This window comes from Mya arenaria, chromosome 10 (genome assembly GCF_026914265.1).
Source record: "Mya arenaria isolate MELC-2E11 chromosome 10, ASM2691426v1".
NCBI classification, from domain to species: Eukaryota; Metazoa; Mollusca; class Bivalvia; order Myida; family Myidae; genus Mya; species Mya arenaria.
The window spans coordinates 8517662-8544210 of NC_069131.1; the positions used below are offsets into that span (position 1 = coordinate 8517662).

The 26549-nt window shown below is 33.6% G+C and overlaps 1 protein-coding gene across 2 annotated transcripts; it reads right to left on the reverse strand.

Moving 5' to 3' along the window:
* Positions 1-1650: 1650 nt before the first annotated feature.
* On the reverse strand, positions 1651-26546 carry LOC128206142 (uncharacterized). 2 transcript variants are annotated; one of them, XM_052908418.1, is made up of 6 exons: positions 26375-26546; positions 5430-5915; positions 5165-5305; positions 4641-4917; positions 3317-4252; positions 1651-3165 (listed from the first exon to the last, which is right to left on the reverse strand). In XM_052908418.1, the coding sequence occupies exons 2-6, from the start codon at positions 5871-5873 to the stop codon at positions 2621-2623; spliced, it is 2343 nt and encodes a 780-aa protein (XP_052764378.1). In that variant the 5' UTR covers positions 5874-5915; positions 26375-26546; the 3' UTR covers positions 1651-2620. The 2 variants fall into 2 exon arrangements, with proteins under 2 accessions (XP_052764378.1, XP_052764379.1); XM_052908419.1 differs by lacking the exon at positions 26375-26546 and adding an exon at positions 6230-6332.
* Positions 26547-26549: the final 3 nt, after the last annotated feature.

Sequence of the window (26549 nt, forward strand, 5' to 3'; positions counted from 1 at the left end):
AAGAGTGCCGGTCACAGGCGGTAACCCCAACATGTATTAAATTAATTTTAGATATGTAGATGCGTGTGTATTTTTTGGGGTTTTTTTCGTGACTTTTAGTGCCTCTCGTCTTGTGTATATTATGCCCTTACCACTTAACAGGATCTTCGATTACATTTATGTTAACTAGGCTTGCTCCTTTATTTTCAATACTATTACTAATTTCGAAAAAATGGTTTTAATACTCAATTAACTCATCTGTCACTAACCATTTTAATATCATAACGGTAATGTTTCTGTATCTTCTTCAATCGGTGTCGACGAGCTTATATGAATCGGTCTTAAATATAATTTTGTTCAGGTTACTTTGCCTTATGACTGAAACAGATGCTTGATTGGTAAGTTGAACCATAATCAACCAAATAATAAGGATTCAAAGACTACTCATTGGTTTAAATAAACATCAACCACTTTAATTATGAATGACCTTCTCTGACGGGAGCTTGTGTGTTTGTGATGCAAATTACCTAAACCTTTGCCAGCATACAGATCGCAACGCTTTGTGACTAACGAAGATACCAGGTAATTGGCTCCTGGAGTTCCAAGCCACCAGCTCCGTTCACCAGACTAGATCGCAATGCTCTATGTGTCTTTCTACTGGAATTGGAATACTATGAAACCCCAGGATGTACCAAGTCTCTTTTGCATTCCTATTCAACAGTATCTCTTGGTCGTACTCGCCTGGACTCTTTTCGCAATGCTCTATTTATCTTGCTACTAGAAACAAGAATATCCAACTGACATCATGATCCGTGTGCATTTCTAACTCACAGATCACAATGCCGTTGGTTCAATACTTAACAGCCAGTAGGTCTTGAATCTTATTTTTAGCCTTCAAACGACGATTTTCAATTAACTGCTTGATGCTACCTCGATGGTGGACAGATGCTGATAGATAATATCAGCTGAGCGACGCGCAATTATACTCCCGGGCAGACGGGTTTATTACTGATATGGGTGCAACCGGCTAATACCTTTATGCAAAATCCTGTAGTGTGACACCTCTAATTTTACTTGTACTCTTTATGAAAAACAACTGTTTGTTAAAAGAAATGTTTTACATCTTGCTTAATCCATTTTTGTCGCTAGTTAAATAATTGCACTAAATAAATAAGTTAGCACTAGAAAACTAACCTCAAAAATAAACTCAAACGCAAAATATGTAACTTTATTTACGAATATAACCAATTTAGAACTTAAGGCGGTTATCGTGCAAAGATGCGATTGCACTACATTACTAACGGCACCAGGTACATGCGTTCTGATTGATTTTAATAAAGATATAACAATGGTATTGCTAACGAAAGAAGTTCGCACCTAAAAACGTCATGATATAGTTTGCCGTTTCCAAAACAAACTGTAAATATGTCAAAAATTTATCCGTGTCGTCATTGTGGTATTTTGAACTGTAAATTTTGGAAGGAAAAGATATCGCTGATGAATTGCATGCAGAGTAGCGATTTGACATAAGTGCGAAACTGGGTCCAGGATAAAAGACCTTGGTTTAAAAACATAGGTTCCGCTAGCAGCCAGTAAAAGTTTTAATGGAACCAGTTGAAATGCTTGAAATTCACGACCAATGGCTAGTTCGTAAACGGAAAGACAATCGTACGTTTTGAGATTACATCGGGTAATTGTACCTCTCAAAGGTCGCAGAATTCTTTTGTTTATGTCAATCCTTAGAATCAAAGAGCAAGATTAGACTATATATACGTATATATTAGGCATTACCTGGTTCACGGTTGTTGTAAAAGGTTTCAGCTTGCAATTGAGCTGTGTTTCGGAAGAAAATAAATCTTCGTTCAAAATTGTGTTTATGTACAAAATAGTTCTACTTATATAAAATATATCATTGTATTATAGAGATGTAAGTCATCAAAATAATTCGTAAAGTGGATTGAAACCACCTAATTGAAACTCAATTGTCAGTCTTGTCAAGTTGTATTTGAAACATTATGAGTTTCAAAACCTTTTCAATTTACAGATACAAAAAGTTTGAGCATTGTGAAATAATTTTAGTAAACTTAGACAAGTGATGTACAACCAAAGTCAACACGACATAATTGAATCTTATTCTTTGTCTTGCTTCTTGACAAATTTGATATCCTCTGTTCACTCAAGATATTCTTAAACATTAACACAAAGTTGATAAATTAGTACCATTTTTTCAATAATGTTTATGAAAGATTGTTACACATGCTTTTATTGCAACCATTCATTCAAAGTGATAACAATGCCATGCCATTTAATTAAAATGTGTTGTTCATATAACATGTGTACATTGCTAATATTGGTATCAATATTGAATTAATTTACGAAATTTAGTCAATACCGATACGAGCATATTTAGGGAGCATGTAAATATGTTTACAATTGAACAAATGCGTGATTTTGTTTTGTTAGGTTCAGATACACCTTTACACAACTTTTCAATTGTAGTGGTTTTGGCTTGGCAATATCAGTGATTCCAATACAATTGGGCAACATAAATATTTTATAGAATAGGTATAATATTATTTTTCCGAACAACCCAAGTATACTCTTCTGCCATTGCTTCGCTTAAATCGTCGAGTTGTGGTTTTTAACAATCAGTTGGTCCTGTCCTGGAACTCTGATTTAAACGATGTAAAAGCTGATTTATACCAGACTGCATAGTGTCGAATTTGGACTCAAGTCGGTCAACTTTAGCATCTAAATGTTTTAGCAACTGCTCATTTTTTAGCTTTTTAAAATTCTTTAATTTTGGAACGCCGAGCTGTTTCAAAACTGAATTAATAGGAGTGACAACAGTTGTGCCATTTGATGTTCCACCAACTATCATTCCAACGCACACTAAATCGCACGTCGAACGCCAACAGTACACAAAAGCTCCAGAATCGCCAAAATCTGCAAATGGCATGTTCTCCGCCAAAGGTGCAATTTCGTATTGTTTGTGTAAAACGAGAGGTTTTAACTCATCAAATTTCATTTCCTTAATGCTAAGGAGGCCATCATTATCAAAATCACTACTGATTTCGCCAGAAGTAAAGGTAGTCGCGCTTCCATATTTGCAACAATGATAGTCTGGGTAAAAGTATGCACTTCCTAGTGATTTTCCTGTTTCAAATGAAAATGTAGCTGGTTGACCTAAAATTTACAAACATTTAAAATGTAAATAAATGAGGAATCATTATTAATGTCGTTGAAATTTAAGTTAAATGATTTTTATTGCCGATTTCGAAAATGTTAATTGTCCAAAATTACTGCTATCTTATTCAAACAATTAAATAGTAAGTACCTTGGCGATTTATTCCTTCAAAAGACACAGATATCTGTTCGGATGACAAACTACTATCAATGACAAAAACGGCAAGCTCCACACCTGCATCTTGGTCATTTCCTTCGGCATAAAATGCCATTACTAGACGACCAATATTGAAAAGATCATTGCATGTTTTAATTTGATATATTTCACCCTCTTTGTTTGCAGGAAAACGTCCATCTTCCATGCACTGTTTTAGTTCCTTTGGTTTGAGTACAGCGTGTGCTGAAGTTATTCCACAAAGTCCAAGCGAAGGATGTTCAAAAAACCCGCCCAAACTTCCTGCCAAACCGACGCCTTCACGGAAGATGGCATCGCCAATACGAACGGTTTCATTAAAGCCCCAAAATCCTCCTTCTCTAATGTCGACAGGTATGTCATGATAACTTCTTTCAAATGCCATCTCGTCTATTGGAATATATCCTTTGGCGTGAACATATAGGACAATGCATACCTCTGGGTCAATCGTGTGAGCTTTTCCAAAACCCCTTGATCTAACACCACTTGCAGTTATCATGTTTAGGTATTTATGCTTCTGCATAAGCCGTGGTGACAGTTCGGATATATGTTGTTTCAATTTAGACTGATCACCGGGAGATAGACGGTTTCGTCTTGTGATTTCTGAGTTAGCTACTATATTTCCTTCAGCTTCGTATCGGTTCCTTACCTTCATAACGATGTTGTGATTAGAATAAGTAATGTCATGTTCTTGATCTTTACTGACAGTAGCAACAAATGCTGTTTGTCGTGGTTTGTCTGAGCGATCAAAAATTGCTGCATAAACATCGAGTATGTTCGGACTAGACGATTTTATATCTTGACAAATATGGCTGCATTCTTTTTTAAAAGCGTTACGATTTCCTTCATAAAGGATATCAAGCCATTCTTGGCTTTGTTTTTCCCTGTGTATGTCTGTAAAACATAGTATGGATAAAAAGTGAATGGCTATGTTCGAGCATAACAATCGAAATACTGTTTAATATCTCAAGATGCGGTCATAGGCTATAATTACAATATAATATCGTTTCAAATATTTATGATTTGTAATGTTCGCTGAATCTTAATCTGACAATGAATAAAAGGAGCAATATACTATTGATGTTTTAGAATATGACATCCGGGTGAAACATTTTGAAAATCATTTTTAGTGTTTTTGATGTCGTGTGTGTGCTGTCATTTGTTTGCCAAACCATAGGTATCTTGAATGTGCTGTCTTATGTGTTATTTGTGCCTACGTGTTTGGGGCTTAAGAAACCAGGACAAAATAAACAAAAACAATTTTGTAAAATTGTAAACTTACTGGTTGGAAATGGTAGATGCCGTTTCTGACGACGAACGCCTTCCGTTATATCTATGTTTTCAACCGCGGGTAACGAAATGCTTGTTCTTGGTAATTCAATAGACGTCGATGCAATAGGCGCATCTTCATCGGAGTTTTGTCGTCTATAAATGGGTTTCGGAAGAACACATTCTATCGAATTGTACGTCTTTCCAGTCTTGATGAAATCTTTGAAGTCATCACTTGATTGTGTAGAAAGTGACCGACTCAATTTTGGATATTGTTTTGCAAATTGTATCTGAAAAAAAGGCAAACACTTATACAATTTATCATTAAATTACAAATTTGTTCGAATTTCTCTCAGTTTTCAAAGTTTCATTATATATTTGGTTAAGAATGCCGATGTTCCAACTGAACTTATTGAATACTATTTGTTACGATAAATGTATTTTCAATTATACTTTGAATAAACAAATTAAGAAAAATCTTATGTTAAAAGGGAATTAAGGTTTTCCAGCTTTAAAATGAAAGCACTATCTAAATACCAGCTCAGGCAGAGTGTGTTGTAGTGTGTGTGGCGTTATTACAGTTAAGAATTCTTCGAGTGTTTTCTGATACAGTAGATAATTTTCCTCCGAATCGAGCAAAGTCTTTTCTGTCTTCTTTCGAATAAGAATATCTCGCAACTGCAGAAACGAAAATATGACATAACATTTTTTGTTGTATAAAATACTTTTGTTTTCAATTTTAATGTTATCTTGGATATACCTTGTAAGCATGTTAATTTAATGAGAAACACATACTATATACCTGAATAGGCACGCTTTCACTGGCTGTTGACGTTCCCTTCAAACGATCAAAATACTTGCAATTGCAAACACAATCGATCAGCTCCAATAAATTTACATCCTCTGCGCTGGTCGTCCGGGCATTGGTATCGGATTCGGGCAGAAAACACTTCGCTATCTCCCAATGACTATTACACCAGTTTGGCGGTGTTGTGTTTGACCATGAGGGACTGGTATGTCTATGGCTTAACTTGATGTGGTCCCTTATTTTGTCACATATCAGTTTTGGACAAGTAAACGACCTATCCAACAGTTGTCTCAAAGTGCACTTGCCACATTCAGCATTTGTTTCACCTTGCACACTTTTAATTATTTCATGATGGAAATTCCTAAAATGTATTTCGACAAACTTCTTAGTTCTCTTTGTAACTAATGTCGTGATTGCATCAGTCGGTGCCTTATGCATCTGGATCTCTATAATATTTGGTTTGGTGTGTTAATAAAATACCTGAAAGAAATAGCTGACAGTGAAAACATGCACTTTTTATTTGCGATTATTGCCATCATAAATTGTATGTATCTTTTCATTTCAGATAATCTGTTGTTCTATTCATGTAAATATGTGGATATTGTGGCTTGTTATGTTTGTTCGAAATAAAACAAATATCTCTACTTGATAATGGTTCATTGAGACAAAACAAAAACGACAGTAAACAAACTGTATTTTGAATAAAATATACCTGTATATACATTTATTTCATACTTGTCTAAAACGATTCAAATATAAAATATGAAAACTAGAAAAATAACTCCATATTGCACCTTGTGTTTTCTGATTCCTTATCACACAAAAGCCTATTTAAGTGTCCGACATCATTCAATATGATGTCAGGTGTCAAATGGATTCGTAGCATTAAAAGTGTATTCGACGACAGAACTCTCCCAAAATATTGTAAAACGCTCTAATCATATGGTTAAAAGTACGCACACAGCTCAGCATCTCAAATTAATAAGTATCTCCGTAAACTCGTCCTTGGTAGATCTGATTACAATTAAGCTTTAAATTTGATTAAAGCTATTTCAAATAAAGTTCAACTCATATTGCCTTCTCGAACATGGTACACTTTTATATAACCTTTTCCAATGCATTATTTATCAATACGTGTGACCCAGATCGTGAAAACACATTTTTATCAACTGTAAAACGAATACATGTAAAACATACCAATATATATATATTCGATATACATATTTATAAGTATATGTTTATGAAGTTAAGCGACAAATTGCGACTAGTACATAATGAATCATCATCTGCAGTTATAAATATTTAGAACTCACAAAAGTCTTTCATATTTCAAGATATTCTTAACTATTTTGGTGTACAATTAAGTTATATTATATTTATAATACATAAATTTCCATTGTCCCCGCAAAGATGTTCTCATATTACATTTCATAACTATATTTAATTTTTTTTATATCCTCATTTGCTTACTACGTGCTTAGATATGCTGTGGCGAATAAATTGCGCCATTGCATTGTTGTTGTTGTAGTTGTTATTGTTGTTTGCTGATGTTGTTGCTGATAAATGTGTTGTTGTGGTTGTTCTTGCCAAAAAAATGAAATATCATTTAAATAATTAAAATAAAACATTTCTTCCTCAAAATTATAAATAAAGCATATTTCTAATTACGTAAAAATTCGGACTCAAGAAATCTCCAATACTAGGAAAATGATATATCTTCGTGTAAGATTGTTAAAGCGTCCTTAACGCTATTAAAAGGAGGACACTTCGTCTGTTAATAATACAAAAATAACTATGATCAACCTAAACACTTTCCTGTTTATTCCTACACCAGAACAAATTGTAATATAATAAGAGTAATTATTCAATCCCATAAGCCAATTTTGAATTCATTAATGCACATTTACTATTGATCATAACTTGGGTAAAATATTATTTACTTCAATGGAGAAGTGCACTTATGTTCGATTTTTCAAAGATCTTTTGATCTTATTGATTTGCCTTTTATTTGCTGCCGTATATTTATCCTGTCTTCGAGAAACTATTTCAATATCTTGATATTCGATGACATATTTTAAACATGCATTAAGATGAAGTTTAAGACCGCAAGATATAACGATACAAGGAACAGTAATACAGAATGGAGCCATATTTTATAGTTTCCTATGCACGCATAAACCATAAAAAGTATCTGTAAGGTAATTATATATACACGGATAGAGAATAAATATATCGAATAAAAGAGGTCTTACGGTATAGATAGCTTTGTGGTGTTCATCTTTATCTATTGTAATTCTATGAATGCAAAACACCTTTACGTATATGATCTATCAATAAACCGTCTATGATTGGACGAAGAACATTTTTCATTATCAGATTAAAACCCCATAATAGCCTGTCTTTTATAGACCGGAACCAGCTGATCATATGACGTCATAATAATGCGGGAATATTCACTTCATAAACGGCAGATCTACCAGTCTATTTATAGACCGGAAACAGTTTATCACTTGACGTCATTAAAATTAATACGGTATCATATATAATAAAAAAGCTATTAGCTGTGAAATATGCAGTTCATATTGAACGCAACATTAATATCAACCTCGGTTATCGCCTCGGTAAATAATGTTTCTTTTGGTCAATATGAGAGCATATTTCATAGTTTATTAGTTAATAATTGTATAGTATCAATTTTAAGGAGTACGTGTTCTCTTGATTTGAAATATGTCATACAGTCATTATTCTGTAATTATCTTTAATAAGGACCGGCAACTAGTTTACTTCAATTAATGACCAAAGTTTAGACGTTATGTATTACTCATGTTGGTCATGTCATGGTCAACATGTGCAATATGTTCCAGCAAAAACGTTGAATATTTCGCTTAACTGGAAGCGGTAAGCATCTGCCGTGTGTCGTCGTGGAGGATGATGCATCTTAACCCGAGAGTGCACGACATTTTACGAGTTTACGTAAAAGGTACGTAAAATAATCTACATTTGGGAATAGATAAATCTCCAACTCTGGCCCATGTAGATATATATCATTCCAAGCATTTGCCTCAGCATTAATAAATTAATATGTTCATACATATAGTTCAAAGTCGGTCCGTTTGACTTTAACAGCTCGAGGTATGAGTACGTCTTGTTAATAATAGTTTTTTTTTCATTCTTTCATCCATCAATACTTCCGAGCACAACAATATGGCAAATACGGTTATAAACTCCTGCCATCACAGTTGTTCGGATTTGATTTCGTTTGGTAATATAGAAAGGTTTGACAACAGTTTCGTGAGGACTAGGGTGTAAAAGTTAAGTATATATATTTTGGATGCCTGGTGTATGCCATATTAGTTTGGTATTATTTAAAAGTTTTCTGTATTACAAAACGTAATTCTTGTATCGGAAATAAAATATCAAACAAGTTATTTCGGCCTTCGAAGAATGCAAAAAAAAGTCATTTTACGAACGAATTCAATTGAAGTAAGAGAAGAGATATACAAACCTTAATAACCTAATAAATAATGAACTTTTTATCATTTATTTTAAATGCAAATAATCAGACATTAAATACCTTGTTCGTGATATTTAAGGTAACAGAACACTTATCTTATTTTTTATCGGATTTGTTGCCTTGCATTATAAATGTGTTTTAAACAAGTTACCGACACTTCTAGGAACATTCGGTCTTCAGTCTTCAACATTAATGGTCGCGTCGTACTTAAGTAAGCAATTTATTGATGAGTTGAACTTACTTTAAATTATTTCGAACCTTTAGTAGGCATTGGTTGTCGAAGCCGTAGCATTTCTGGTTGCCACTTTCAATTTAACAATTCCCTCCGCGATACGTTTGGTTGTAGGACATGATTTACATTTCTATAGGTATAAACAATAAAATGACGATGGGTTAGAAAAAACATAGACTCTGCTTATTTCTTAGGTTTCATACTTGATATTTATTTTAAAATCTACAGAAACGAGATAAGTATTTCATATAGTCCTTTGATACGAGTAAGACAGTTGTTTATCCTCGAACTATTTCATGTCGTTTGTGCTAACACAAAGTATTTATTACAAAACATTTAAGTTATATATGCAAATAAGAAGTATGATATGTGAACCAATGGACTGGGTATTTTATAAATAAAAAACCTCAGATGAAACAAATGACAAAGACACATATGCACTGACTCCTTGAAACGGGTAGCCGTACTAGATGGTTCAACGTTCTTAAACATAGAAGATATAATGCTTCGCATAAAAAAAACAATTAAAACACATACTTATACACTAGTGGTTGATAAAGTTTCATCAAGAACGGACGTTTGTGTCCACTTAACCAAGCTTTGAACTAGACTTTTTGAGACGTAAATTCTGACAAAGATTTAGCAAGATCGATTTAAATGTGAACCAAACCAATTGATCTTTCTGTGAAAGCGTTTGAAATGACGTTTGGCCAGACTAATGGAACATATGTTACAACAACGCACAGCACCGTCCTTTGGGACAATCAGAAAATTGAATCGTCGTATGACGTAACATATATTCTCGCCTTTTTGTCAGACTGACGAGCATGTACCCTTGACAATGCGCACTTTGAACGTCATTTGAAACGTCATTAGAAAAGTCAATTGTTAACGACAGACAAACAAAATAAATCCAACAATCCTCACAGCGTCACATGTGCTCTATGTGCTCAGATAAGCTAAGAATCATTTCAATGTCAAGAACAACCGGTTATTGTGCGATTGTGAAATTTATTCACGTCTAGGTCAAAAGCGTACATCTCTGGTTACCAGGGCAACGGAAGGAACACTTTTGAACATGATATTGTTTCCAAAAATTTCAACACAACTTTAGTTTTGGGCACTTGAACAAGATGACTCAGATGACTGATATAGTGTCATCATGGACGTCTGTCTTTCATTGATTATTTTTTATGCACTAGTCATTTGTAACCAAGAAAATGTAGATGTGAATACTCCAAGGGAAGTAATAATTTATTTTTAAATTTTGGCTCAACTTTAAAATATTACCTTTAATTTGACCAATTTGCCTGCCTTCTTTTCCCGCATTTTCTTAAAAATGACAGTTATATGCTTCGCCCTAATCTTAATCATCATCTTAATCAACAACATCATCACAATCTCCACCATCATCATCACAACAATCACAACCTCCACTTCCACCACACCTCCATCATCATCATCGTCATCATCATCATCATCATCATCATCATCATCATCATCATCATCATCATCATCATCATCATCATCATCATCATCATCGTCATTATCGTCATTATCATCATTCCCTATTTTTTTTTTAAATGACAGTAATATGCTACGCCCTAATCTTAATCATCATCATAATCAACAACATCATCACAACCGTCACCATGATCTCCACAATCACAACCACAACCATCATCTGCCCAATCACAATCACCACCATCATCATTAATACACCAATGAATAAATGTAAGTGACTCTGGAAATTCCCATGTCACAAGATTTCGGGACGGACGGGCGGACATCATCATCATCATCAACGTAATCACCATCGTTGAAATATTAGGGCTCTATGATTTAGCTTTATACTAAATGGTTAAATAAATTCTCTTTGTGTGGCAAAATGGCACAGTTGCGCCCCATATTAGCAATTTCTGTTTTATGCGTTGAGCGTCGCCGCATAAACGTGGTCGCCATGTTTATGCGTTGAAAATCACCGCAGAAACAAAACATATCACGTTTATGCGGCGATGCTGCTATGCGGCGTTACAATGCCACTAACAACCCTCAAAACAAGCCAACTGTCAGTGTACGTTGATAACTGAGAACAGTACTTGCTAGCCGAATTATTTTCTAAATCAGCATATTCCATACTTGTAACTTCTAAGAGATAACTTAGGAAAATAGTGTAATCATCTATATCGTATCAAATCCAAACGCACTATCATATTTATCATTAAACAAAAAATCCAAAAATAAATAAATACAAACGTCTCGGTCGCACTTATTTGAATTTCGTTTACAAATATATGTGTGATATTTTATTTGAGGGATTATTAATACTTATTTTGATAAATAATAATAGTAAAAATACTTCACCCATACGTATTGACTGCTCTGATGAAAAACAATATGCACTATGTACTGTATAATATACTAACATGGTATTGAACGTTTTTTAACACGGGTCAAGTTATCATCTAATTACTCAGTTCACTTACATTTTTTTTAAAATGATTGAGTTTGAAAATCCGTTGCCAGTGCAACCGATCTACACAGCTGGGAATTGCGCGTCAGGAGGAATATGTATCTTCGATATTCTAGTAAAGCTTGACAAAAAGCAGTTCAATATGCCATAAGTTATATTTTTGAAATTATAACTTATGTTTATGCGAACATATATATTCCATATGCTTTCAAACTATCAATATAGCAATATAGCAAAACGTAATTGTATCAAAGTATATTGGCATCTCGCCAGGTACATTCTTATAGCAATATACTGCGTCTCCCAATGAATATGATCAGTCGCCTCTGTACACTACGATCAAATTGCATACACACGCAATGTATGGGCGTGCGTGTTTGACTCAAAAGAAACAAAGCTCGCCTCAATGCTAAGGTTAAATAAAATAAACTTTCCTGTCATATAGTATATGGATGTTTGTCAATTTCTTCAAGCCAATGTTCCTTATAAACACATCATCGTTTTTTTTTCCGGGGGGAGGGGGGAAGGTCATCCGTTAATGACCGTTTGTGTTCGTTTGTTTCCGTTCTTGTAACATCTGGTCATTCGCTCCAATCATTCGAACAAAGTCTAAGAATTACTATCGGTTTGTAAAAGTAGTATAAAAATTGGAGTTTCGCGGCCATTTTGTTTGGTGGTGCGGTGGTTCTGTCGGTGGTTCCATTGTTTGCGCATGCGCAAGTTTGAAATTGACTTTCGCGGCCATTTTGTTTGGTGGTGCGGTGGTTCTGTCGGTGGTTCCATTGTTTACGCATGCGCAAGTTTGAAATTGACTTTCGCGGCCATCTTTGGCGATTTCGCGCGTTAGCGGTCATATTTGGCGATTTCCCGCTTTTAGCGGTTATGTTTAACCATTGTTTAAAATCCAAGACAAAGGGTCATTGTTAACAGTGAAAGACATTCAAATTTAATGAACGGTGATATGAACTTTTCACCTTGCAAAACCATACTCATTTTTCCGTTAACATAACATTAGCCAAGATGAGTTCCGTTATCACCATCAATACAATATTTTTATATATCAATTCAACTCCCAAAAGGAGCGATAGGGAGAACAATCTTAACATGTTAACAATAACATTTATCATAGAAATGGTCACGATTGTTATAATGATTGTACTTGATACCTTTTAAAAGGGGCTCATGATCATTTTACATAAAATATTGATAAAGGTTATATTGAGCTGACCTAACAGTTGAGAGGTTATGATAACAACTATTGTTTTCTACAATCATCAAATTTTTCAAAAGTTTTTTTTCAATCCCTTTTACAAGTAATAAACAAAATTTGATCTCACTAGTTAGGAAAATTACAACGTTTTTTTCCCTTTAATGATTTTATATGATTTCTTTGTTTCAAAGAATAACGATTCATACACGAATGTTTTGGAAGAAAGTTTAAGACAAAGGTTTTAAAATGTTCATTTTAAAACTTTGAAAAGACGTTTGTTGTCCTTGTTCATCAGCAGATACAGTTTTTTTCATTACCACAAAGATTTATAATGTCTCTGTTCAAAAAAATAATAATGTTTTCCATTTTTACAAAGGAAAAAACCCATAGTTATCACTAGGTTATAGGGTAAAAGAAGGTAACTCGCGGTCATCTTTGACGAATCTGGCGGGTCCCATCACAGGCAGGTCCGCGGAATGTTGACGGGTGCATTGTTTGATTGAGAGTATTCATTTCAATGTAGTTTATGGTACGACACGAAGATAGCACTATCGTCTTTATCAGATCAGGGTTATGTATGCCAAAGGACAACGCTCCAAAGTTTCTAACAATGATTAACGCATCATTTGTTTAATAGTATTGCCTTTAATTGTTGTCCCCTTATCACACGATGTACTAATTATAACCCCCTCTATCTTTTTAAGTGATCAAACTTCTGATTATTTAAGGTGAAAAAGCACATGTCATTGACGCATTGTAATACCATTAAAGTGAAAAGTCGGTTAAATGATGTGTTGAAAGTCCAAAAGACGGGACTGTCACTATTATCGTTATCATACATTTAGTTTATCATCCAGGCTAACTAAATCTAGTACAATGAGGTGATCTATCACAGTAGGTCACTAATTAAACCGTTGTCCAACGCTCGATTTATTACACACTCCTTTGTGTGAGAAGATAATGATAATTTTCCTCTTTAAAAATCTCTTTTTGAGATCAATATTAGTCATTACTGTGTTGTTTTAATCTTTGGTTAGAATCAGAAAGCCCCATGCGATATTTTGTTTTGTATGTTATTAAACTAGTTTGTAATTCATCATTGTTATTGTACATAGTTTAATTAACTGTCACCAAGCAATCCTGTACATATTGATATTAAACAGATTTATAACATCATCTTTTTCACAGGTTTGATTTCATGAAACTTTTGCAGTATTATATACTTTATATTAAATGTTTACCTGTAATCATGATTGGATGATCCAATAATTTACAAAGAGGTACCTTAATAACCTTCGTATTACTAGTACTTGATTTTGTACCCTGGTTTTGACAGATTTATGACGAATGATATATTGGCTAAAGAGGAGAAAGGGGGAAATGACTTTCCTTCAGCAGGTGTTCAAATTGTTCCAGGTAATATTTGCTTCTTGAGAAAAACATTTAACAACTATGTTATTGTAATGTGAGTACCTATAGTCTTGTGCATTCAACGAACATTGAAAATTGTACTTATGCCCGTTCTAGAAAAAAAAGCAATTATTCACTTGCAAATGATTTTATCCGCGATGGCATTGATGACAAATTCTAGTCCCTGAAATAGGTATAGCAAGACATACTCTAATTTAAAACATACAGCAGATATTTGATATGAAAGCTATACTTTCAGCAATTACAAGTCAAACTCATCTAATTTAACAACATTGTTATACATTTTAGCAAGTGTGGTGATAAAATTCAGTATTGCTACTGTACATTAGGTGGATAGGGCAACTGGATCCTGTCAGATGTACGCTCCAGACAGACAAGGGGGTGGAGGACGAACTGATCACACATTAATATACATCATTAAACTTATAAATTTAGCATGTGTCTTTTAATTGGATGTGCGTTTGAAATTGACTCTCGCGGCCATCTTTGGCGGTTTCCCGCGTTAGCGGCCATATTTAACCATTGTTTGAAATCCAAGACAAAGGGTCATTGTTTAACTGGGTCTCCATTGATTAACAGTATTCATTTCAATAGAAGGGATATAAACAATAGCATTGTCACACTAACCACATCAGTGTATTGTATGTCAAAGGACAACTCATCCAACGTTTCTAACATAGGGTCATCGACCTAGGATCTATTTAATGGTATTGTTTTCCCTCATCAGACGATGGACTTATCATAACCTCCGCCATCTTTATATGTGATCAAACGGATTCTTTTATATGTAAGATCACAGGTCATTGACAAACAAAAGTTCATCAGAACCCAGCCATCGCGTGATCGAAAGTGATTTCAAGAAATTGAATGACTAAAACCTGACCGTTTAGTGTCAATTCGTACAACAACACCATATCTAATAGCCACCCAATTACTCTCCGACGTACCCATTGTAATAACTTAAAAGTGAAGACAGTTAAATGAGCTGCTGATGGCTCAAAAGACGAGATTGTCGTTATCATATATCTAGTTTATCATTCAGGGTGACTAAAGCTCTTCCACTGTGGTGAGCTATCACAATAAATCACTTATTAAACCATTGTCAAATGCCAGCGCTCGATTCACTGGACTCTGTTTATCATTATGGACACCTCCGTTGAACCTTACAATGACATGAAAGTTTTTCAAACAACTTACTAAATAATCTTTTATTTTGACCACCAAAAGTAGGTTTTGAAGATATAACAGTTTTGTCCTCTCTTAGCTTCTTTTGAGTTTCACTATTTTTATTAAATCGGTAAAGGATTCACACAATTTCTTTATCAAATAACCTCATACCTTAAAGGTATGATGTATCGTTTACATTTCATTAAATCAACCCTACAGAAATGTTAAGATGTGTTCGATCTTATTGTAATGAAAACGTGAATGTTTTTTATTATTTATTTTTGTGTATAACTATTTCATTCCATTAATACAATATTTTAAAATTTAACAAGACCAAATTTAGATTTATAAGTTGAGGACATGTCTGACGAGCTATTTTATACCATTCCGGTATGTTGTATCAATTAAATAAAATATCAGACAAGATTTTAATATTTATTTTCTTATAAATACAATGCAAATACAAATAAAGTTGATTATAATTGAATTCAAACAATTTGTTTAACAAAGATCATACATTTTTATTTATTTTTTTTATTTATTTTAGGTTACATTTTAACAGTAGAGCAGTAGATAACATCACATGAAATTAGATGTAATTTGGTATAAAACATAGATTTTATATCTCTTGTATCTTATAATGTCCATAAGCATATGATTTAATTCCATCTTCTTATAAAAATCTTTTGTCATCAAAACTAGATAATCCTACTTTGCTGATTGTTTCCAGATAAATTTTATGGTTATGACTTCTTAATGAATGCATTGTTGAGTGCATTTGAGAATTATTAAATAATACATGTTTATAATCATTAAGAGTCAATGATTTTTTAACAACCGCTTTTGATATCCCTTTTGCTCTTTTCTCGTCTATATCATCACACTTAAATGCATACATTTTCGATCGCAAACCGCAATATTCACTAATACATTTCTCATTTGTTTCACTTTTCATTTTTCCCATTACTTTTTTGTTGAAGTCACTATATAAAAAATGATCTTTAGGGAAATCTGAAGTGTCAAACAAATGTGAATAGGCCAACATATCTTGGAAAATGTCCGGTGTTGTACATGATACTAAAAATGAATCTGTGTCCGTTAATTCTAGCTCAACGTTGCTACCATACACATTTTTCAAATGATTATAATAAAAATCGTACATGGTATATTTTGACAAATCAAGGATACTCATTCCAACAAAAATTGGTTTATTTAATTTAATTTTTTTGCGACTTAATTCAACACCAACAAGGTCTTCAGAAAAAATCCGGTGCATCTTATAAGTGGGTTTGGATGACACCTTCTGTAGTCGTTTTTCTGTATGAACAAGTTCTACGGACCGATGCTTCCGAAGATTTTCCATGGTTTTTCCTGAAAGTAAACAAAATTTTTGGTAAGTAACTTTTCATCATGTTAATCTTTACTCTGAACTGCTCAATATATGTTTTTATGATGGTATCCGTCGTTATCTTAGATACCTGTGTTTTGGATGAGGGATATGAAAATGGGACCGAAAAATACACTTTTTACTTGCCGGTAGTTAGTTTTGGTCAGTTTTACTTTAGGTTCCTAATTGTACATGAGCACTTGTAAGGGTCTGATTGAAGATGAATGAAATACCAAAAAGTGAAACTACGCCTGACAATTATTGAACAGTTGTTTTGTAGATAAGTATTAGTGGTATGGAAGTGACAATAAATTTATTGTATAAATTACATACGGGCAGATCATACAAAAATGATAACAATGTAATAATTAACACGAACCCCAAAAAAAAAAAAAAAAAAAAAAAAAAAAAAAAAAACAACCTTACCGAAGACCGAGTTGTTCATGAGTTTGAAGAAGTTCTTCTCGAAAGCAGTCTTGGCTTGTTGTCGCATTTTGGTGTTGAACTCAACGTAGGGTTTCATGAAAGCCTCTTGTTGGAACTCTAATACTTTATGTATTTTTTCAATTTTAGACCGAGTTGGAGATACAGTTGCAGGTTGCGATAGTGAAGTACATAATTCTGTTTGTTTTCTAAAGTGGTGAGTAATTTTTCCACCTTTGCTCTGGGTTGAAGTTCCTCACTGTTGTGTAAATGTTTCAACACATGTTGAGCATAAGGAGATAATTTTTCATTGGGTGTGAATTCACGTTCCGGAGCTAATGGGTAGTCGTTATGACTGTCATGTAAATGTTTTGGATATTCTAGATCTACTTCTAGAATATACCCCTTAGATCCATCCTCTGGTATTTTTTCAGGTTCAAAAGTATCAATTTCTTCCTTCTGTAAAAACTTAAAGAATGTTACTAACTCGGAAACTCAATAGTAAATGAACTAGTTTGTCAAATGTTTTGGTGGGAAAATATTCCACCAAAATGTGAATTTGGCTGGAAAAAAGTTCGCCAAACATTTGAATTTTAAACATTTGAATTTCAAATACTATAGGGAATCCATTTCAATTTGTTAATTATCTTTGTTTTTCCCCTTTTGTTTTGTTTTGACTTTATTTCTTTGAGATTCTCATTTTTTTTCTTATTTTTTTAGGTTTTTCAAAAAACTTGTTTAAACGTTTCACGACTAGTCTTTTCTGTAAATTTCTGTCATTTTGAATTGATTTTTTCTGTAACTTCCCGCCATTTTGAGTCAACCTTTTCTGTGAATTCTTACCATTTTGTTGTAATACCATGTTATTGTTTTTAGAAGGTTGACTGTTTTGTAAACTTCCATCACATTTAGAGAGTAAGTATTCATACTTTGATTTAGGAATTAACACTAATTCTTGAGCCATGATTCACTGGGTTTAATTAACGCTAAAAACTGTATGAAATATTTTAACAGAATGGCTTTCCTCCTTTTTTGAGAGAGTCTTTTGGATATTACTTTACGTATGACATGTCTATATCGTTTCAAGTTCTTTTTATCCTTTTCTGGAATGACAAGATTTCCCCTGATAGCATTGTAAATCACCTCTATAAGTGCAGCCAATTGAGATTTTGTTAAGTTTTTTATCAACATTTTTTGTTGTTTTTCATTGGTGTTGATCATAAATTTTAAAAAATGTCTCTCCTTCTGTAGTTTATCTTCCATTTTTCTCCTTTTCAGGTAGAAATACAATGGGGGTTTGATGTGGAAAGATGTCTGTACGAAGTTTATATAACGGGTTAGAATGTGGACTTACATCCACCAGAAGGTAACTATATTTCTTGTTTGTGGCTTTTCTATAGGCATCCATAAAATAATGCGTTTCACCGGGAAACATTTGTTTGGCTAATGCTTGAATTTGTAATTTATCTCTCTGATTGTTAAACAACACAAAATAATGACTGTTTAGACTAATAGTTCGAAAATATTTTCCTCCTGTAAATAAATTTTGCACTACGAAAAAGACTGAAAAATTATGGTGATGACTATAAATGGTGAATAAGTTGACAATATCTACACTTTGTGAAGCTTTTTGTGCTAAATCATCAATCACTAATATTTTGAAGTCAGTTTCCATAGTCCACATGTCCATATCGTCTTTAGTTGGTAAACCTTCAAAAAATTCAATATTTTCCACATGTTCTTTCATATCATCAAATAAGGATTGATAGGTAGAATAACAATATATAATCTTTTTCGGAATCATGGTAAACATAGAGTTTGCATTTTTAAACAACTCAAATAGAAAGGTTGACTTTCCACTTCCACTTGTTCCTGCCACAATACAAGTGACAGGGCATTCAAATTTAATTAATGCATCCAACATGATCTACACTTGTTGATAACAGAGAACACAATAAATAGAATACAAACAAAAACCATTTAAATACACTACTTTATTAGTGATCTACATGTTTGGTTTTTGAAACAACCATTTTGCGAACAATATGGAAACATATTTCTAACGAAGTTATATACAAGTAAATCATTACAGTCATAATCATTGAAAAAACTATGTACAATGTCATAAAAAGATACACCATTTGTTCGTTGTAGTAAGAAAAACAAACAATACATCCCACAAACATCACTGTAATTACTTTGTAGCTGTCTCGAATTTGTGATAACAGTTGAAAAATAAGAAGCATATTTCAGAAAATAAGTGTTAAAATAGTCAATTGGTTTCCCATAACTGTCAAAATATTCGATAGTGGTTGAATTTGGGAAATAAAATGTACACCAATGTCTTCCTTCCATGAAATGATTGTCTGTATTGGCAATAAAACCACATGGAAATACCAAGACGTTTGGTAGTTGATCAGCCGCAAACACCCCCAAAATTGTTTTTTGCAACATTGGATCACAGTCTATACAACACTGAAGCTGTGATGTATTCATTCTGTTATTATGTCTCTCTGAGCGTTAATTTGAAAAAATCCAGGAGAACTATTATACACAATACAGCTTGTTGCGGTAGATAAAGCCGTTCCAAATTGAACCTCTAATCGCACATTTCCTGTTTTTATTAGAGATAGAAATGCTTCATCAGAAAACTTTGGCTCTAATTGAAATGTAAAAATACAGGATGTGCGTGCAAAGTCTTCTCTGTTTATATCAAGTCCAGCATCTTTATTCCACATTCCATTTGTTAGAAACATATTTGCGTATACTCTCATAAAACTTTCTCCATTTAAATTATTAAAATTTGTTTTTAGTGGATTACCCCACACTGGAACCCCATCAGCATAAAGGCAAATACTCCTAATGTCACAGTTTAGGAAATGAAATGGATTTGATTTATAATCTCCCGAAATTGCTGCTGATCTAACAAAGGCTACGACAATTGTATTTGGTTTTTGTCCTTGAAATAAGTTATCCCACGTAAACACCGTACTTCCTGCAGCAATGGTTTGTAACCGACATTCAAGTCTATCAAATGGATACTTTGCTGTGTTGATCTTTAACATCTCAGAGTGAGCAACAATGAGAGCTGGATTGACTCTAACTTTTTTTACTAAAAGATAACTATCTGTAATGTTTACTTTATAGCTTGGGGATGTCTCGCCAGAACTTAGACAGAATGCTGGAGAACTACGATACAACTTCACATTAACATCCACTTGGTTTAACAGGTACCGTTTAATAGTAAATAAACTGTGATATATAGGCCCTTGCAACTCTAAAGTTTTTGATTCTGTTATATATTTTGCCCGTAAAAACAATCCATTGTTTGCTCCACTAGGATCACAGTCTTCTGGGTGATCATTGTCATCTTTTATGAATAGTTGAGAAGACAATTGAGAAAATGAAGCATCTTTTCCATTACATAGTAAAGTATTAAACATGGCTATATATGGATTGTAATTAGATGATATAACCGCCTTGTTTTGTAGAGTCACTTCTATAATTGAAAATAATGCCTGCAAGAACAAATTCACAGGTCCCACCTTCTCACCCGATTTTAAGTTAGATCCATCTGGATTAGTTACTTTTAGTTTCACACATAACTGTGTATCTTTCAGATCGAGATAGTCCATCGAATTCTGACCACTGATTTGAAACTCAATGGGAGTATCATCCGACACTTGGGATATTGGACGAATCTCTTGATAATGGACATCATTCACCGCAACTTGTGTAGGAGGTAAGTCAAATAGTAGTAATTCATTCGGAACACCTTCAGAAAATCCGTCTTTTGTGAAATAAGACATTTTATGAACCAAATATATCCCACGTTGTTATAGATTTCTTCGAATTATTTCTCGCTTTCTTATCAATTTTCCATTTATTGTCCACTTTTTTGCTTGCTTTTACACCTTTTCTTGATTTTTGATTGTTTTTTACAGGTTTATTTTCAGTTTTTTTTATTTTTTCTTGTAGACTTCTGTCCTTTTTTCGGTTTAGTTTGTTTACTCCTGTTTCTGAACTGTTTTTTTCTCGCGCTGTTTACACGATGTGTTACTTCTGAAGGTTTGGATAATTTATGAACAAGGGTTGACATTTCTGAAGTATTTAAACCATCTCGTTTCAGCTCACTTTTCGCCTGGTTTACTGTCTGTTCCGATGGGGAAACTGTGCTGATTGTCATACCATTACTTCCCATCTTCGACTTGTGTGGAATGGCAAATCCCCTCCCAACTTGAGGTTTGTTATTTTTGAAATAGTCTATCCACATTTGTGGGTTCGGTACATACAACTTAGATTGATTCATATTTGGGGTAAAATGGATATCGCTTAAAATGAAGTGTGAGATGCACTGGTGAACTTACGAATGAAGCATACTCGTTTTCCACAGTTTTTATACTGAAATCAATCTCTTGGAATTCTGATCGGTTTAAGGGTAAATAAAAAGGAGATTCTAACACATAATTCCAACCATTTTCTTCGTTTTTCTCTATTCTTCTCAATAAGGGACGTTCACCTCCATCAACAACGCTTTCTTTGCAAACGTTTGAGTAAATAAATAAGGTATTATCTACAGTTTTTCTTCTTGCTTTAGGATCAGTTTTTATACTTATTTCACACAAAGCAACCTTCCAGTAACCATTAAAAGATAGAGGTAATTTTAACTGCACTTTGAAGTTATAGGGTTTGTTCTCGGTGAAGATGTGATTACTTTCACTGTCCCTAATAAACATATATCGTTCCATTACTTCTCTTGAACTTGATCTGCATCCACCCAGCTGTTAAATGATTTTGGAAATCCTTCCCATTGAACAAAATACTGCATTTTTCCTTTGATTTTTCTCCTTTTCAAATTTTTTTCAATATACCATAGATTTTCTTCATTTTTATCAACTGGAATCATTTCTTGTTCTTTTACATATCCTTTGATTGGGTCATTATTAAGGTCAATGATAATATATAAAGGTATACCTTGTTTAAAGAATCTGCTTTTAACTTTAAACACCTCTGTTGTGTATTGTTGCTGGTAAGCTCTTCTGAAAGGGTGTTTGGTGTAACTTAATCGAACCAAGTCTCCTATTTTGAATTTAAACTTTGACAGTGTTTTTGAAAATTGTTTAGGTTTCAAAAACAGTTCTCCCCAGATTTGAGTTTCATTCTTTTTTGTAATTTCACTCGGAGATCTACCTTTTAAACTACGATGAGGGCTATCATTGTAACTGTTAACAATGTCTTGTAGATGATTAATATATCTGTAATTACGATGATGTCGTAACATTCTAAACATCATACCTCTAAGAGTTCGAATAACTCTTTCTGCGTAGTTTGCTTTTGCGCTACTGTGTGTGTTAAACAAGTAAATATTGTGTTTTTTCATAAACTTTTTTATCTGGTGATTTACAAACTCTGATCCAAAATCAGTGCGCACTTTCTTAAATTTTCGATGTTTCAAAACGTCTTTAACCGCGGATAAAACTGTTTCTGTTTTCTTATTTTTTTAATGGTCTTACAAGTAAAAAGCGTGAAAAATGTCTATAACAATAAGTAAGTACTTAACACCGTCGTTATACTTTGAAATGTTTTCAACAGACATAAGGTCCATATCAGCTTGATCGTTTAAACCTGCTACTTGCACAGGTGGCGATTTGTAGGAATGTCTCACTTGTTTCTGAACAGCATAAGAATCTTGATTGTTCAACCATTTGTTTATAAAATTCACAGTGAATATTTCAGGATATTTCTTGTTCAATATTTTCCATAACTTTGTGGCACCTAAATAACTTCCAGGCTGCTTTACATTAAAATAATAGCCAGAGAGAATATGCTCCTTTTGTGATTTGTCCATGACTGAAGTAAAAAGTTTTCTACTTATTCATTTTAAATAGACAAACCGCAGAAGAACCATATTTCATCTTTACTAGATATGGAACATATAGACAAAACTAAAAAACTCATTTTGATATAAAATATTTTATTACAAATCAACTATATTTCATAAAATGAGTAAAGACAATTCATTTAATTTATGATTATTTAAAGTTTCTTTTAATGAAAACCACAAACTTTGTAATTATCTATAGAAAGCAAGTCTATAATTGTTCATTGTTTTATTCCCATACAATTTGACCATCATTCAAAACGAAGTGCGAAACAATCTGTCTTCTATCCGTGTAATGGAAAGCACTAGTCTCTTCATTTTTGCTTTCCACTGTTCAGTTTTCATCATGATGAGAAAGTCTTTGCTTTCAATCACCCGTTTATGAAGGTTGACCGTCTCACTCGAAATATTTGATATTTCCATGATTTCTTCCCAGGAACGAATAATGTCCTGTTCATTCACTTCTCGCAGCATGCCTTCGAAATAAAAATCTAATTGGTCTTCATCATCGTCCGTGTTCATTATACAATGATGTTCTTTCTGTGAGGGATGGTTGATTTGACATCCATAACAGTTCTTTCTCACTGTCATGCCTTTTACTTCACACAAGGCTTTGGCATACAGAAAATCAAAATACGAACTCATCATGATTACACTCGTTGATTGTGGAGTTGTATGATCTAACGGCGTTGATGAAAATTCTATACCATTCACTTTAATTGTTTTATTTTCAAATTCAGTTTCGTCATAGTTTGTTGTCATTGAATGACAACATTCATCATCTTCGCTAACTTGAGAGGAAAATAAATCCTGAGATAATGAGCAAGCCATTTTATCAAGTGTTTACCTCGCGAGCAAGAGAAGGAATGAGTACATGTTTGTTCTTATAAGTCTTTTATAGTAACATATGATAACGGAAAAATTCAAATTTGAATTTTCAGATCATCCGGGGATATCGCCATATTGAAAACCCGCCAGAGGTTCGGTCCACGTCCATGGTGCTCGGGATGAGTCATTGGAGGACGAAGATCGGGTGTCCTTATGCTGCCATGAAATGTCGTTTTTATGATGTCCAATTATGTTCAAAAATAAACAACTTGGAGAATGTGTTTTATGTTTTAACAACGACTCGTCTCCTTTCTGCCACTGATGTAATCGCAAACCGCAAGAAAAACACTCTACTGTGTCATTTCTGCCAGTATAATAAAATCCTGCTGAAGATAATTGGAACTTGTTTGGTTCTATTTGAGGTGGCCACATGTCGAACGTTTTAAGTCTGTCTTGAAAGAATAGCATGCTTGGAGAACTATATTCAAACTCTAATAGTTTTGAAGTTGTCATTTCGACTGTCCGTGTAAGAATGAAGCCAATAACTGAACACTTTCCTTCATATCACAGAGAGTTTCAAAAATATCAAATGGTAATTGAAAACTTTGGTGACCCTTTTTAAATATTATTTTAATGCGTCGCTGTCTCTCTTTCACAACTATGACAAATTTGTCACCAAGTGTGCATGTAATTTCCCTTCTTATTGGTGACCAAGAGACATTTTCAAAACCAAAACCTCTCAAATATGTCTGCAACTCGTTAGAAAAACGTATCTGAGCTTGAGCCATTTTTTGTATTTTTTAAACACTTTAGACAACTGTTAAAGCACAGACTTACAATATCCATTTTGTTCGGTTTGTTATATACCACTATTGACAATCCAAAAAAAAAAAAAAAAAAAAAATGTCTTGGACGTTGATTATTCTCGTACTATGGGCTCGTCTTTAAGTCCTGTATATGCGGTTAAAAAGGGAATGAATTTACATCTATCCGGATATTCTTCAATCTCTTGATGGCTATTGTACTGATCAACTATGGTTTGAAAATTGTTAGTTTGTCTTAAAAGAGTTACCATTTTCTGATGACTCTCCTTAACCCACAAATATATACAACGAGCTTCACTATCGTTCCAGGGTAACATATTACCATTCTCATCCCAAAAGGAATCAAACATTCTCCTGTTTGAGTCATATGGTGTCAAATTATAACTCATATTAGCCGGTAAAACAATGGCTGCCAACTTCAATCACAAAAAGATTAATACTGATAATCAATGGAGACCCAGTTAAACAATGACCCTTTGTCTTGGATTTTAAACAATGGTTAAACATAACCGCTAAAAGCGGGAAATCGCCAAATATGACCGCTAACGCGCGAAATCGCTAAATATGGCCGCGAAAGTCAATTTCAAACTTGCGCATGCGTAAACAATGGAACCACCGACAGAACCACCGCACCACCAAACAAAATGGCCGCGAAAGTCAATTTCAAACTTGCGCATGCGCAAACAATGGAACCATCGACAGAACCACCGCACCACCAAACAAAATGGCCGCGAAATACCAATTTTTATACTACTTGTAAATCGATACATATACACACTACACAACTAAACTCGCGTTGCTACCGCGTGCAAGATTGTGTCATCACGAAAAATCGCGGCGATATATTATGCGGCAGACAACGAGGTGGTGTGCGTCATCAACGCATTTATCTGGTGTTACAGCGTACGACTATCAAAAATATGCACGCGGCATATTGCTGCGATGCAACTTACCACGATTTGCATATACTTTAACAGGTACCCTTGGTACAAAAAGAAGATTGTACATGTAAATTAAATATAGTATAGTAAAAATTAGATTAAAAAAGATAACGTCCGCAGTAAGGAAACATCGCGGCGATGTGCGAAATGTCCAAAATACTTGTGGAATTGTAATTTAATTAAAGATGCACTTTTACTCCTAAATAAGATTCAACACAATTAATAATATTGTTGTAATATTCCATAAAAGTTGTCGAAAACAATGGTTCTTATGAAGTAAATGATACAGAGTTTAATTTGAACGAAATGAGCATAAAATACGGTATTTCTACCTTGTGATACTTTAGAAGACCACAGTTAATCTTTTAGCAATCACCAATCAATTAATATTTTTGCGTTTTCTGCTATTAAATACATGGTCACAATCTTGTTATCAGTTATTAATATTTTCCATACATGCATTATTTAGTAAGTAGTAAAAGATTTATCAGTCCATGTATGATTGTTATACATGTGTATATATTGATTTGAATAAGAGTGTCACTTTAAATATGGTAGTTCACCTGAATATTGGGCTATGTCTACCTGTACAATTACTACATTACAAACACATGTTGAAAGAGTTTACCTTTTTAATTCATTCCACAATGAAAATCACAAAATAGTGTGTTAATAATAATAACTTTATTCCCGGGAATTCTGTAAGATGAAATAAAACATAACCGAGAAGAGAACTAGACGAAACGAATTAACCGATCCTTTTCTTAAACTATGAAATGATATCACATCTGTAACATGATATG

Bases quoted from the DNA above. Each gene is read 5' to 3' on its own strand.
- LOC128206142 (XM_052908418.1), bottom strand. From the start codon at position 5,873: ATGCATAAGGCACCGACTGATGCAATCACGACATTAGTTACAAAGAGA. The intron at 4,918-5,164 runs GTATTTAGATAG...CCTTTTTTTCAG, and splicing joins AACACACTCTGCCTGAGCTG to ATACAATTTGCAAAACAATA. The intron at 4,253-4,640 runs GTAAGTTTACAA...TATGTTTTACAG, and splicing joins GCATCTACCATTTCCAACCA to ACATACACAGGGAAAAACAA.